This window comes from Centroberyx affinis, unplaced genomic scaffold, assembly GCF_046629955.1.
Source record: "Centroberyx affinis isolate AG114_WGS23_722 - 3 ecotype Tasmania unplaced genomic scaffold, CSIRO-AGI_Caff_v1 ptg001613l_1, whole genome shotgun sequence".
NCBI lineage: Eukaryota > Metazoa > Chordata > Actinopteri > Beryciformes > Berycidae > Centroberyx > Centroberyx affinis.
In genome coordinates this window covers 87,210-101,587 of record NW_027280055.1, presented here as the reverse complement: position 1 = coordinate 101,587, position 14,378 = coordinate 87,210, and the positions used below count along the sequence as shown (strand labels likewise).

The window sequence follows — 14,378 nt, the reverse complement described above, 5'->3', positions numbered from 1 at the left end:
TGTTCATCCAGGGTATCATGTCCCTTTGTATTTAGATGTTCAGCCATCTTTGTTATGTTTACGAGTGTGTGGAATGTAGGCATGTGTTTTTCTATTTGCGTGTTTAAGGTGCTATTGTTGTTCAAGTATTAATGTCTTAGATTGCTTGAGCTTAGAGGAAATTGGAATACCAACGACATGCATATTCTGGTCTCTCACTCTCTCTTTCTTTACCTCCTCCCCTGTTCTCTCCCCTCCTGTCTCTCCATCCCTTTCACACTCACTGCATTCCACATATTTATTTTTAATATCATCCTTCTCCCTGCCCTTCTCACTGGTACTCGCTCAACGCAAATGGCAGCAGTTGAGAATGACGTTGCCGTCTCCTTGGCAACCCTGTGGGCCTGTGTGTGTGTGTGTGTGTGTGCGTGGAAGAGGGGAGGGAGTGAAGAGAGAGCCGAGGGAGGGCGAGAGAGGAATGGGTGGAGGAGGAGAGAATAGGCAAGGCTGGTTCATTCATAAGCGCCCCCATCTGTGGCTCTCATTCACTGTGTGTGTGTGTCTTACCGCCTGTCTTTGTCATATAGCGGGGACAGTGCCACTCATGTGATTGACACTTTAGATGAAACATTTGCATTGCTCTCTGACCAACAATATTCACTTTTTTTGTGCAACAGTACACTGTGTGCGAGCAAGCAAAAGAGGGAGATTAAAAGAGACTGAGCCCGTGTCAAGCTTTTGTATCTGCCTAGATAGTGTGGCTATGTTCTGTTCTGTGCTGCTGCATGGTAGGCTTGTATAAGCGTCTCCAGAGTGGGGTTGGGGTGTGTGGGTGTCCTGGTCATTGATGCAGTGTGGTGATGCTGCTGCTGCTGCTGATGATGACGCCTTTGCTGTTGCATTGCCTGGGTCTTTCCCACACTGGGAATCCCTGCCTCGTCTGTTCGCTCATCTCATCTATCCTGCAGCACAGCACAGAACGGCGGTACAGGCAGGGACACACACGCACGAATGGCATTTATCCACACAGACTGCATGCCCACATGCGGATAATCATGCTTCCATAACCTGAATTTGCTCTTCTCTTGCACACTCTTTGTGTTATAATTGTATGCATGCACATAGGATTGGATTCATTCACTCGTGTGCTCTTTCAATCTTTTTTTTTCCTCTTTTATCCTTTTCTCCTCTGGCGTTCTCTCAACATATAAACACAACCACACACAACGCATGCTGTTGTTGACCCTGTGACGCCAGAGGAAATAGGCTTGTAGGACAGATGGAATGTTACTCAACTATGTGTGTGTGTGTGTGTGTGTGTGTGTGTGTCTGTGTGAATGAGTGCACATATGCTAAAGTCGTCAGAGTTACTGCACTGGCGCAAAGATTCACCCTGAAGCTGTTTGTGATTCCATGTCATGTTTTTCCATGCTGGGAAAACTGGTTTAATGATGTCAGTGATGCTGAGAGTGAGCGCAAGAGAGGATAGGAGTCATGATGATAAGGATATGATCAGCATAATGATTGCTGTAATTTAACAATTTTGTTAGCTGTGTTTTTTTCTGATTGGAGGAAGTTTAATTAAGAGTTAGTAGTTTGTAATTGGAAGAAGTCAATTTCTTTTCATCTTTTAGGTTACCGTTTCAATTTTCCATTTTCAGTTTCAATTTTCCATTTTTTTTTGTAAGACATAGTAAGACATTTAATGGTAAAACAAAGACCTTTCCCATTCAAAAGTAATGGTGTCTACACATTGGAGAACTAATTTTTAAACAGTGGCAAGGGAATACAAAAATAAACATCTTACCAATTGTTTTTGGTAGAATAAACCAAATTGACTATAATTTTGCTGATGTTTGGTTGATTTGCGAGCTCTGTGTGCCAGTGGGTTCTGAGCTTTCAGCTGCTCTGCCTCCCTGCCTTCTAGAAGCAGCAGTGATGAGTCACTCAGTGTGTGAAACATGACGTCATCCGTGTCTTCCTCTTTTCCTTTCGGTCTCCAGGGCTCCTGAGTGGAGGGCAGACCATGTTGCTGCACTGAGCTGGAGGGAGAGAGAAGAGAGAGCGAGAGAGATTTCCCAGGAGGAACGTTGAGGTGGTGGCTGGTCTGTCGGTGTCCCCCTCCCCCCTTCCCTTCTATCTGGCTGGCTAGCTGCTGCCCATTCCGTTCACCTGATCACTGTAAATATCGCTGCCTCTTTTTTGTTTTAAAATTTTTGTGTTGATTTGCTTGTCATATTGTTTTCCTAAATGTGCACGTTTTGGAATGAGTTTATATCCATGCCAGGGAATTAAACCTTTGTGTTTTTCTTTTTATTAGTTAGTTTATTAGTTAGTACAAATTTGATCCTAGGGGCAATGGATTTTCAAACTAATTATCAGGGCTGGATTAGGTCTGGGTTTCCCTAAAACATCTTGGCACCTCGGCCAGACGATCATATGTTTTAACATTTACTTGGAATGGAACAGAGATGATTATAGTGTCAGCTAAGATATTATTGATAAACCTAGCTGAAAACATAATTGAACCAAATCATGCCAAACAACATCCCTTTTTAAATGTATGTGCTGTATTCTTACACAAAAATACACAAAGTAAAATCAAAGAAAGTAAAAGTCAGATATCTAGGTTAACTATCTGGTTGGGTTTGCATTCTTTGCAGTCCATTCAGGTCAGTTTTCAGTGCATAATTCAACCTACTGTTAATGTTTCAAAATTGGCTGAAAAAGTCCAGCTAATATTTTTCATCAATGCTGAATCACCACTGCATATTTTGCATTGCAAAACACACAGAACATGTGACATTTACTGTTCTCTTTAAATCTATACACATTTTTACATTTAACACTATCCTGAACATGTAGCAGCTTTTGTTCTATCTAAATATTCACATTTGGACTTTTTTATACTTTGAACAGTAAATAGTCATCATAGTATAGTGACGTGAAGTGAAAAAGTTGGCTATCATTGCAATCATAATAAAACTTGGTGGTGTTGTTGCTACTTTCAAGTTTTGTTTACCACAGTATATAGAGTGTATCGGCCTACCCATGCTGTACATTATTACTATCAAAGCAGACTAGCAGGGCAGTAATATCAGCAGTTTCATTCTAATATTAGAGAGCGACAATTTGAAAAAGACTGCTGTCTACTCTCACAAAATATAATCTCTGTATGAAAGTAAAGCACAATATGGGTTGAATATTCTTTACACCTTTGCTTACAAAATAGTTTTGTTTTGGATGCATCAAGATGATGGAAGATGAATGGTGAAAGGTGACTGAATATAACCAACTAATTTCTATTTTCACTGGTTACCAGATGGTGTCAAGAGGTTAATAATTTTGCTGCAAAGAGCAGTCATTTCACCAAGTAAATATGTCATTGTTTATTGTTTATTCATTGTAATTGTTGCATTTTATTAATCTGTCTGTTGTCTCCTCTCAGCCCCACCCCTGAGGCCCTGGCTAAGGTTTGCTATGGACTGCCCTGCCCCCCCTGCTGCAGCCCAGCCCAGTACACCACTCTAGCGGGTTCCCCTCCTCTTCCTGCGTGTGGTTCCCATTCAGACTCACTGTACAGCGAGTCAACACAGATCTGATACCAGCCACAGGTAGTCAGTATAGTCGTACACTCACACAGACTTGCATATAGACACACACACACATGCACATGTGCTCTCAATCTCCCTTCTCTCTGTCTCCCTCTCTGACACAAATTTGTGCAGTCTATTGGAGCTTTCATCTGTCAGAGCCTAACTCTTTCCCCTCTTTTCTCTCACCCCTTTTCCCCCAGCCTCTCCTGGGTCGTCCACCCTCCCCCCCCTCCCCTCCCCAACTCCCACCCTCTCCCCTCCCCTAAGAAGATGTCAGTGAGCCTGGCAACAGACATCCAGCAGGAGGGAGAGAGTGGGCCACTCATCGAGCCCTGCAGCCGAGGCAAGACCTCCCCTCAACCACAGGGCACCAAGGAGGGGACAGGAGAGGGCCTGGAGCCCGAGGACAGCACCCCGCAGGATGCACAGGTGAGAGGGAGGCAGGGAGTAAGGGTGCTGCAAGGAATTTTGGACCAAGATATGGCGCATCACAATGAGTTAAGTCTTGTCCCAGAGTTTAAAGTATTAAGGGCTTTTTAAACGAGATGCGACAGCCACATGTGTCTCAACACCTGGTGCACCGCGCATGGTAACCATAGAAACAGCCGCAACACACAGTTGTGTAGTCACTACGAGTTGCTGCTAAGATGCTGCTATAATGATAGCTAGCTAGCTAATGTTTGCATACGTTTACGTAGCTATTTATAACTACCTAATTGTAACTTGTAACTTTACCAGGCAAAGGCTCTTGTTAATGTCCCAGTAACTCCTTAGAAAGCAGTCATACAGTTCTTGGATATCACAGACCGCAATAATAAATTTTCCTCCATTTTTCAAACTTGGCGACAACAGAGCAAACTCTCATTTCACTAGTCAGGCAAAATGGTGTCCCCTGGTTAATTAATTGTGCGGTGAATCTCAGCGTTGCGGTGTCAAAAAGTTCAAGACAATTCAACATTGTGCAGGATACGAGCGCAAATGCGCTATTTTCACGATAGCGAGCCTCTCATTGAAAATGAATGAGGACCTGATTTTGCTCATCTTGTTTCATTTTGATTGTGTTACTTTGTCATATCAGTAATACCTTACGTGTTTAATGTGCAACTTCATATACAGTACAAGGGATACTGTAGCGTACAGTAAGATCTAAAATATCAATTTTGTCTTGCAGAGACGGGCTCCTAACCATGGCCATGGCAGGAAAAGGGCCAAGGTAAGTGACTGATTCATCTTTGGTGCCCCAGTGGCTGACCTTACATTATTAAAATTCTTATCCTCTCAACTACAGTCTAATAGTCAGACACCCCTCATATTATCAGTGGCTTATTATTCTAATTCCGATGAGAGGTTTAAAAGTAGGTGTGGCAGATTGATCTCACTGAGGCCATAGAAGCCCAAAAAGGAGAATACATTTAAGCCAGTTACGGTAATATAATTTTAGGCTCAGTGGAATTGTACCAATAACCTTTGCGCACGCAGGTCTGCTGCCACGCTATAAGAGTAAGAGTTCTTCCTTAAAATGAGATAAAAAAAATATGTGTGTGTATAACTGTTTGAAATAACTATATTGTAAATCACAGAAAAGTATGCTAAATTGATTTTCAGATATTTTCCTGTGAGTGTCTAAACTTATTATATTGACTGTCACTTATTATATTGACCCAAGACAATGTAAACACTAAGAATTATTTACATTTACTTTTATGGCAAACAGGTAGTAACATTTTCATAGGATACTACGAAATAGAAATTAAGATAAATTAATTATGTTCAAACCATCATGTTTTGGCTGTTACAACCATCATCACTGTTCAGATATCTTACTCTGAACATGAAGATGTGTTTGTATTTGTTTTGCCTCTGAGTGCAACTTTAAAGAGGCCAGGGCAGAGGTTAGTAATGCTGGACATAAGAGTTGAGCCTATTACTGTGTGTATTTATGGGAGTGGCTTTCTCACACTACATCCTGTACTTGAGCTGCTCATAATGCCTTCCTGTAAGTGGGATCAGATCAAATCTTATTTTCTTTTTGCTCTTCTGCATAGCTATGTTTGCACACACTATTAACACACATGCACACACGCACACACACACACACACACACACACACACACACACACACACACTCACTCACTCATACAGCCTCCATTCATCATCTGGGCAATGTCTTTGCAGCAAAACCTCTCTTGTCCTGACCTCATTTCTGCTGTGTGGATCCTCTCATCTCCACATACCACTGGATGGCTAAGATGCCAAGTGTGTCAGTGGCATTCTCTTAAGACAAAAACACTATTAACACAATGATAGAATTTGTGAAGATAGATCATCCTCACTGTGTGTTTTCCTCTAGGTTTTAGTCCATAATCTGCCAAGGGACAGCGCCCTAATCAGCTACATTGTATTTATGTTCCCTGTGTTCTCCCGGTCTCCCTTCAGCTCCTCCTCTCTTCCTCAGGGAATCACTCTATCATCACTCATTATTCAGGGTTTATGTAAGCGTTACAGTCGCAAGAGGCATTTAGACAGTTTCTAAGCACTTGCTTATGGAATCAAAACAAAAAGCAACAGCAGAACTTACATATTGTATGCGAAAGAAAGGGTTAACTTTGTGATATAGAGATGCTTATATCTGTATATTAGTATATGGAATTCTTCTCAAACGAGGCTTTGTAACATACGCGTTGTAACATATTTGGGCCTAACAAACATTAATATTTAATCGTTAACTAACAGTGCAAATCGATCAAGTTTTCTTTTGAAAATGTGCATCCTTAATACTAGTAAAACATTTTGAGAGCTACTATGTCATGATAACTAAAAGACAGTGAAGCTATGGAGTGTAGAGTGGATCTGTTCCTCTTGACAATATTTTGGGTGAATGATTTGGTTATCTTGATTGTTCCAGGACTGTAGTAACTACAGCAACATTTGATGCTGCACACCTAGCTAGGTGTCATGGGACTGTACAGCATCTGTACTTGTTTATTATTATTTCATGTTGTAAAGTCTAATATTGAGAGATGTACAACAGATGTATTTGATTGTATTACAGTCTAATGCCAAGCTGAAGCTAGTACGGAGTCTGGCAGTGTGTGAGGAGTCCTCTGGTCCGTTCTCCAATGATGGACCTCCAGAATCGGTAACATTCCTATATCCCTTCCTATTCCATTCCTATATATATAGATTTAGAAATCCTTAGTCTGTTAGTCTAGCTTGCAGGTTTTTTTGCATGCAGCTGTGGTTTGTGGAGGATCAATAATACGTGACAGACAGCAAATGAACAGAATTAAAATACAAAATGTTACCATCTTCAGTTATAGCAATGGATTGTGATTTTCCAGGATATCATCCAACTTCACATCAGCTGTCCATCAGACAAGGAAGAGGAGAAGTCCTCCAAGGACGAGTATGAAAATGAAGAGAAGGAGAAGAAGGACAAGACTCCACGCAAGATGTTGTCACGTGGTAAGATGCATTCTATTCCTTTTTGTGGCATGTTGGCCTAGTCGTAATCAAACCCCTGATAACATCAGTTTTGGTGCCATAATCTACCTGCTGTACACAAAACAAGACCACAAGCCCTGCTAAATATGTGAGGAGTTGAGTCAATTTTTTCCCTCATACTAACATGATCACCACTACAGTATAAGTGAAAATATCCTACGTTTGTCATTTTTAAATGGATGTTTTCAGGAGTGATACATGTACCACTGATATCCACTGAATTATTACAAACCAAAATGCAATGATGTCACAGTAATTTCTTAGAAAGGCAAAGGGATCCCTCTCTTCTTTTTCTTTCATTCTCTGTCTCTCTCTTTGCCCCTCTCCCTCCCTCCCTCCCTCCCTCCACTGAGGCCTTCAGGCCTCATTAGAATCTGAGAGCAGCAGAGATGAAACGGCTAGCCTGACTGTCTAGTGTGGCGGAAAATAGTGGAAAATGATCCCCCTGAAGTGTGTGTGTGTGTGTGCGCGCACGCGCGCATAAGAACAACTACCTTGGAGCTAGCCGGTGTCTCAGTGTATCTGCTGCTGATGTTTATTCTCCCTGAACAACCTGGCATGTTGTTGCTGGTGTGGTGGGGGGTCATTTTAGCAGCTATGCTTAGCATCCTGATGTTTGGCATTCTGATTTAACTCTTTCTATCTCTCTTGCACTCTTGTGACAATGTCTTAATCACTCTCTCTTCCCATCCAATCTCACAAATGCCAACTTTTTCTTTGTCTCCCCTGGCTATTTTCTTTCCGTTTTTCTTTTCCTCTCCGTCAGACTCCAGTCAAGAGTACACTGACTCCACGGGCATCGATGTTCACGAGTTTCTGGTCAACACACTGAAAAACAATCCCAGGTATGAGACTGCCACGCAAGATTGATTCGGTCTCTGTAGCTGTGAAAGTGGCACCTCTGCTGCACCAAGGAGACACACTGACCAGTGTTCATATAGAAAAGAATTGTGTGGGATAGGGCTGGGTACCGACAGTTGGCACCGACCAAATCTTGCTGGTACTACTGATTACCAAAATATGTTAAAACATTTGTTGGTAAAGTTCTGTACTTTTAATAGTTAATCTTACATAATCTTTGATTCAGTAACTACCTATTCTATCTTCATATTCTATCTATAACTAATAACTAAAATGACTGTGGATTGGCATGCTAGGTAACTACTTGCCACAGGCAGGAAAAACAAATTTGTCCTGGCATCACTGCACCTTCATCTCTGTTTGTTCAAAGTTAGTACACACATTGCAGAAACAGTCCAAGAACAAGACTTAAGTTATGTTCTTGTCCGGCAACACCTCGACCCAAATGAAGCACAATGTAGTGCACAGTTTTAACCTGAAGCAAGAGAGCTATACCATGTTTGACTGCAAGAGAAAAAAAAATGTTCTCTTTTTTTTTTTTAAACTGCATTTTACACAAATGCATATACAATTTATTAGACCTTGATATTCTTGAAATGGTTCTAAATGTGACACATTGTTGACATAGTTATAAATATTTAAAACGTAGGCTATTAAATAGTTTTAATAGTTATAATAAGGTTTTGAATCTGATTAAACCAAAGTGTGATTTTCTTTTATATTGTAAAATTGCATTTTAAACACACAAATACTTTGTTCTCAAGGGCTTCTTTAATAATGTTTCAGTGATGAAGAACAATAAATTCTTAAAAATTCGTACTTGCGAATTCAAATGTTATTTCTTTTGGTTGGGAAAATTGCATAAATTATATGATGGTCAATAAAATTGTCTACTGCAATTACATAGGCTATTATTACTACAGTATATAATACGATTTTATCCAACATATGTATCAAAAAAGGACCAAAATACCCAGCCCTAGTGTGGGACAAGATAGGCCTCTGTAACATACAGAGAGGGGAATCCCATCCTTTCTCATTATAGGATTTCTGTTTTGAGGTTTCTGTGGTGTTTGGCATTGAATAGTGCCCCTGCTGTAAGCCTCTGGGGGTGTGTGGTTGAGGATAACTGCCCATCCTCACTTTAGATGGATTGGAAAAGTATTTATTGCAGTGCCTCTTGTCTTTGATCTTTGCTTGGTACACTGTCTGCACTCTGCCCAATAATTCTCTCTCTCTCTCTCTCTCTCTCTCTCTCTCTCTCTCTCTCTCTCTCTCTCTCTCTCTCTCTCTCTCTCTCTCTCTCTCTCAACCACACCCTTTCCCCCTCTCTCCCCCTTTACCTCAACAGGGATCGAATGATGCTGCTCAAACTAGAACAAGATATCCTGGAGTTCATTAATGACGACAAGTGAGCCACGTCTTCACAACCACTCACTCACATTTAAATTTAGCTCTTCTAAGTCCATCCCTTTTTATTTATAGACTGCTGTGGTAATGAGATAAATATGGCAAGTTGTAGTTGATATTATGGAGCAAGTTTAGACTGACAGTTCCCTCTTGTATTTTAACCATAAGGTATTTTTGGCTGGGACTCTGTGTTCTCCTGTCACTGGGATGGTATCATCGCTAGTGCTACTGTGTTTAAATGTATTTGAAATACTTCTGCAATAAATCCCCTTGTGCACAGTGGAGCCAAATTAATTGTCATTAAAGTTCAGACCTTGTTTGTCAAACACTTCAGAAAGGCAAAAAGTTTACAGTTTTTTCTCCCAAGTTATTTAATTTGTTTAATTGCTGAAAAAGAATTTTAGACATTATCACATTATGACTGTTTACATCGCAACATTAAGCAAAAAAGAAAAAAACAGCAATAGTTTACAGTTGTATTTCTTTTTCAGTGCCTTCCAGTCTTTTGGAGTAATCTTTAATTGTAGCCTCCCTTCCCTAACCCATATGACATGTTTTCTGATATGCACTTGTTTGCCCTCTGCAGTAACCAGTATAAGAAGTTTCCTCAGATGACCTCGTATCACCGCATGCTGCTGCACCGTGTGGCAGCCTACTTCGGCATGGACCACAATGTGGACCAGACAGGCAAGGCCGTCATCATCAACAAGACAGGCAACACGCGCATGTGAGTGGCTCACTGCATAAGGTGTAATGGCCGGTTTCACAAATATAAGTTAAGTGTAGTTCTAGATTAGTTAAACCATTAGTTGAAGAGAAGGATTTAAAACTGACATTTGTCGATCTGGTTTCACACACAGAGTGGTACTTTTTCATTGTTTAACAGGGTTGGGAGGTTAAGCAAATACTTTGCATGCATGTTACACTCAGTGTATGAGGAATGTGACCCTGGGAGGGTTAATGGATATAAACAGGCGTAACCAACCATATATTTCATAGCAGCCTGGGTTGTGCACCAGTTTTGCAGGGAACAGCGTGAGGAGAAAGAGTAGTAAGCTTCCTGAAATTGTTTAGATGGTCAATTTTCCAACATGTCTTGTGCTACATTGAGCACTAAACACATGGCTAGACCAATTCAAAAAGGGGGTGCGGCCAACCGAGACAGAAGATTGCTTAGCACAAAGCTAGCTAACTTGACAGGAGTAAGCTAGCAGTAGTTGGCAAGGAGACCTAGAAATGGTAAATAAAAAAAAAAGGAACCAAACCTGTCTGTCCCTTGCTCAGTGACTGGTAGCAACCAAAAAATTATTGTTTTACACAAAACAGAGCAAAGCACATATAATTACACACATGTGCACAGCCCATAGGCCAGATAATGCCAATAATAAGGCTGACACAGAGCCACCTCCTAACAGTTGTAGTTTTCAAAATCACTGCATTAGGATTGAAAATGCAATTTTGACTTTGCAAATCCTGTAACCCAGAAGTAGGAAAACAAAAATATCTGGGTATAGGTGGTATTTCCGATCAGAAGCACTGATACTCCTATATCTGCCTACGGACCTACTATAAGATATGTGTTGTTTTTGCGGTGTTGCCTTTCTGTAATGTTATCACTACAGGCAGCCAAACGTAGGCAGCCGTGTGTAATATTTTGTTTGTTTTAACACTTCTGTCATCTATCCGTCTTATTTTATCAGCAGTTCATTGCAAATCTGACAAAGGTTTTCATTTGAAATGTCTACACAAAATCTGACAGAAAGTTTGATTTCAGCCATCATTTATACCTTTTGCAACTGCATCCATGATGGAAGATATTTAATCGACTGTATGTACTTAGAAGGAACTGTGTTCGCTGGATTCTATATGCTGGTTGGTATGCGGATACAGTATGACAGTGTGTTGGTAGTATGTTGGTAAGCATGGCCTTTGTACTCTTTTTCTTCCTGCAGACCAGAACAAAGGTTCTCTGAACACATTAAGGATGAGCGCAATATGGACTTCCAGAAGAAGTTCATCCTCAAGAGAGATGATGCCAGCATGGACAAGGACGATAATCAGGTACACTGCACTGCCTTCAGCAAGTCTGTCCCACTTCACCCAAAATTATAGTCCAGTTCACATACAATGACTTCACTGTACAAGGGGAGACTGGAATACAGATTTTTTTTTCTGAAGTGTAATTATATAAATAATTATAATAACTTTATAATATAGAACTTCTGAACTTCAAAACCAGGTTGCAAAGTGCTTTACAGAGACAGTGAAGTAAAACAGAGGTAATAGAATCAGACAAAAGCACAGGACAGAAAATGGTAGTAATAGTTAGAACAAAGCCAGTAAAAGTTAATAAATCTAGGGACAAGTTAGAGGCCTTTTTTAGGCTGCCACTTGTCACAACTGCCCCAATAAGGTAACCTGCACCATTTTAGTTGCATATTATCACAAATTACATGCTTGTTTCTAGAGACTATATCAGAGAAGTATGTTGTGCGCGTATCCTTAACTGGTCTCTGATACTGTCACATAAGTTCTTTCTTAAGGATGTCCAAATTGATTTGTAGATTCTTGGCTTTCCATTTCCATTTGGCTTGTCTACATTTCCTCTATAGAGCCTATGTGTGCTTGTTTAGCCAGAGAAAGGCTTTAGCCTTTCTGTTTTTTAAAGGGGCTATTGAGTCTAAAATGGCCAGGGAAACTATTAAAATCATTGACTAATTCCTTAGTGGGCTGTGGGAGTAGGTCATGAGGACTACTATAGGTAGCAGCAATGAAAGCTTCACAGAATTTGGTAGCAGAGGTTGAGTCAAGGATGCAAGACATGTGTCGTGGAATGCTTGGAATCGGCTTTATGATTAGACACACATACATCTTCTAAAACCAATTTATGAGGAATAAAACCAGTCGAACTATATCAAGAATATGACCTTTCACTTGAGTGGGGCCTGTCACAGAGTGCACCAGATTGGAGGATTCTATAAAATAAATAAAATCATGGCTAGATTAAGGTGCAGACAGCATACATGGATATTGAAATCACCTAAAATGTCTGTCACAAGTGGGCATGACAATACAAAGGAGTGAATTCATCAATGAAAACCTTAATTGTTTTTGGGTTTTTTTTTGTAGACTCAAATGCATAACAGAGCGGCCTTGCCCATAATTAAAAACCTGAGATTCTCAAAGGAGCTAAAACTGCCAAATGAAATGGGCAAGTGTTTATATTCAGCTTGGACAATATGGGCATATGGAAGTGGGAGTAGTCAGGGGAAAGTGGCCTCAACAAGTGATGCAGCATCACCTTAACCTAGCCACGATTCAGTAATTAAAAAGAACTCTAAATTATTTGAAATAATACAATTCCACCAGATAAAATATTTTTTAGCAAGAGACCTGACATTTAACAGCGCAATCTTAATGGATTTTTCAACAGAAGCTGTGCAGAGAGCAGGCAGGGTTTGAATAGTGATTATATTATTGTAGTTTACAGAGGTGGCAGGTGGGTATGAAACAGAATGTCTGACAGATATGTGAACAGGAATGTGGTAGAAGCAACAATCTAAGATCAGGAGAGCTACTAATAATAGCGGAAGCATAGTGCACAGTTTGAGCCAGGGTTGAAGTCCAAATCATTAACTGGTTATTATCATTTCTGAAAATAACATGGATTTCTTAGCATATTACTGACTCTGGCAGGAGTTTTTAGATGCAAATGAACGGAAAACATTATGATGGGACTGACTCACCGTGACGTCAAAAGCTTGACGCCTTGCAGGACTTCAGATCAGTGTTCCTAGCCAGTAACAGAGAGCCAGTCCTACTTGGGTGCAATGCGTCCAGTCTAAATGGGCCAGGTCTGCCACAAAATGCCGTTAAATTGCCCAAAATGCCCAACCAGCAGCAGTAGCCCTTCAACTAGATGTGTATTTGGCAAATGCGACTAAACTTTTTTCACCCAAGCGAGGGGAGGGTAGTGCACCAGAAATTCTGCATTATTTGCAAGATCAACACATTACAGGTTTTCTGTATGCAAAATGTTTTTGTTTAATTGCTGTTGAGAAAATCAAGGTAGTTGATTTTTTACATTAGTTGTGATTCCTGACTCCTTATCCGTGGTGCATCATGTATGTATGAATTCAATGTTTTCATTTACCTCTACCTGAGTATTGTGCATTGGAATTACATTTGATGCATTGTGTTGTTGTATCAGGCGTTGCTTTGCTGGTTTTTGTCACCCTAGTTGATTTTGGATGATCAGTGAAGTTATGTTCAATTCTGTATTGTCATCCCAAATGGCAGATCCGTGTGCCGCTGCAGGACGGGCGGCGTAGCAAGTCCATTGAGGAGCGAGAGGAAGAGTATCAGCGGGTACGAGACCGGATCTTTGCCCGAGAAGTAAGTGTAGGACCTCGACTGGACAGATTAACACTCAAGTCACAAGCCATGTTCTGATCCATTAACGGTTTCCCCCTGCTCTCTTGACTAACAACGCATAACTCTGTATGGGCCCGAGGAAAGATAGGCATGAGAAATGAGAATCCTTAGAGACAGTATTTCTCAGAGAAGAGTGAGGACCATATGTTTGCAATAACTGTTTACATTGAAACACGGTAATCTCAGTGCTTTGTTACCCCATTCTAAATCCCTGTGATGTCAACTTTGAGAAGTTTTGAAATGCTGATCTGCGAAGGTTTAGCTTTGGGCCTAAGTGCTTCTGGTTGGATGGATGAATGAAGCTATTCGTAATGTGCAGGTGTCTTTTTCTTTACAGTCCTCTCAAAATGGATACATCAACGACAACAGGTAAGATGATGCATCCTACTGGAGACTCTATTGTGTGCACTTTATAAGACTAAGACGTCCCTGCCCCCCTGTCCCCCTAAGGTTATAGTCTGCTTGTCAGACTTCAATTATAAAAGGTAGGGAGCTATCCACCCATAAAGATAGACAGTCTTAACAGAATATATGAATTCTCTATACATACATAGGACCACTTACAGTAATCTAGCTTCTCACAAAGTTCACTTC

The 14,378-nt window shown here is 40.7% G+C and overlaps 1 protein-coding gene across 1 annotated transcript in view; it reads left to right on the top strand.

Moving 5' to 3' along the window:
- LOC139651240 (R3H domain-containing protein 2) overlaps nt 1–14,378 on the top strand; it is a 64,493-nt gene that overhangs the window by 21,998 nt on the left and 28,117 nt on the right. The window contains exons 3-14 of the mRNA XM_071528084.1: nt 1,983–2,160; nt 3,428–3,593; nt 3,776–4,004; nt 4,747–4,788; nt 6,628–6,714; nt 6,896–7,040; nt 7,846–7,924; nt 9,292–9,351; nt 9,937–10,077; nt 11,303–11,411; nt 13,650–13,745; nt 14,122–14,153. Coding sequence (XP_071384185.1) covers nt 3,846–4,004; nt 4,747–4,788; nt 6,628–6,714; nt 6,896–7,040; nt 7,846–7,924; nt 9,292–9,351; nt 9,937–10,077; nt 11,303–11,411; nt 13,650–13,745; nt 14,122–14,153 — 950 coding nt within the window. The 5' untranslated portion in view covers nt 1,983–2,160; nt 3,428–3,593; nt 3,776–3,845. The remainder of the gene's footprint in view (nt 1–1,982; nt 2,161–3,427; nt 3,594–3,775; nt 4,005–4,746; nt 4,789–6,627; nt 6,715–6,895; nt 7,041–7,845; nt 7,925–9,291; nt 9,352–9,936; nt 10,078–11,302; nt 11,412–13,649; nt 13,746–14,121; nt 14,154–14,378) is intronic.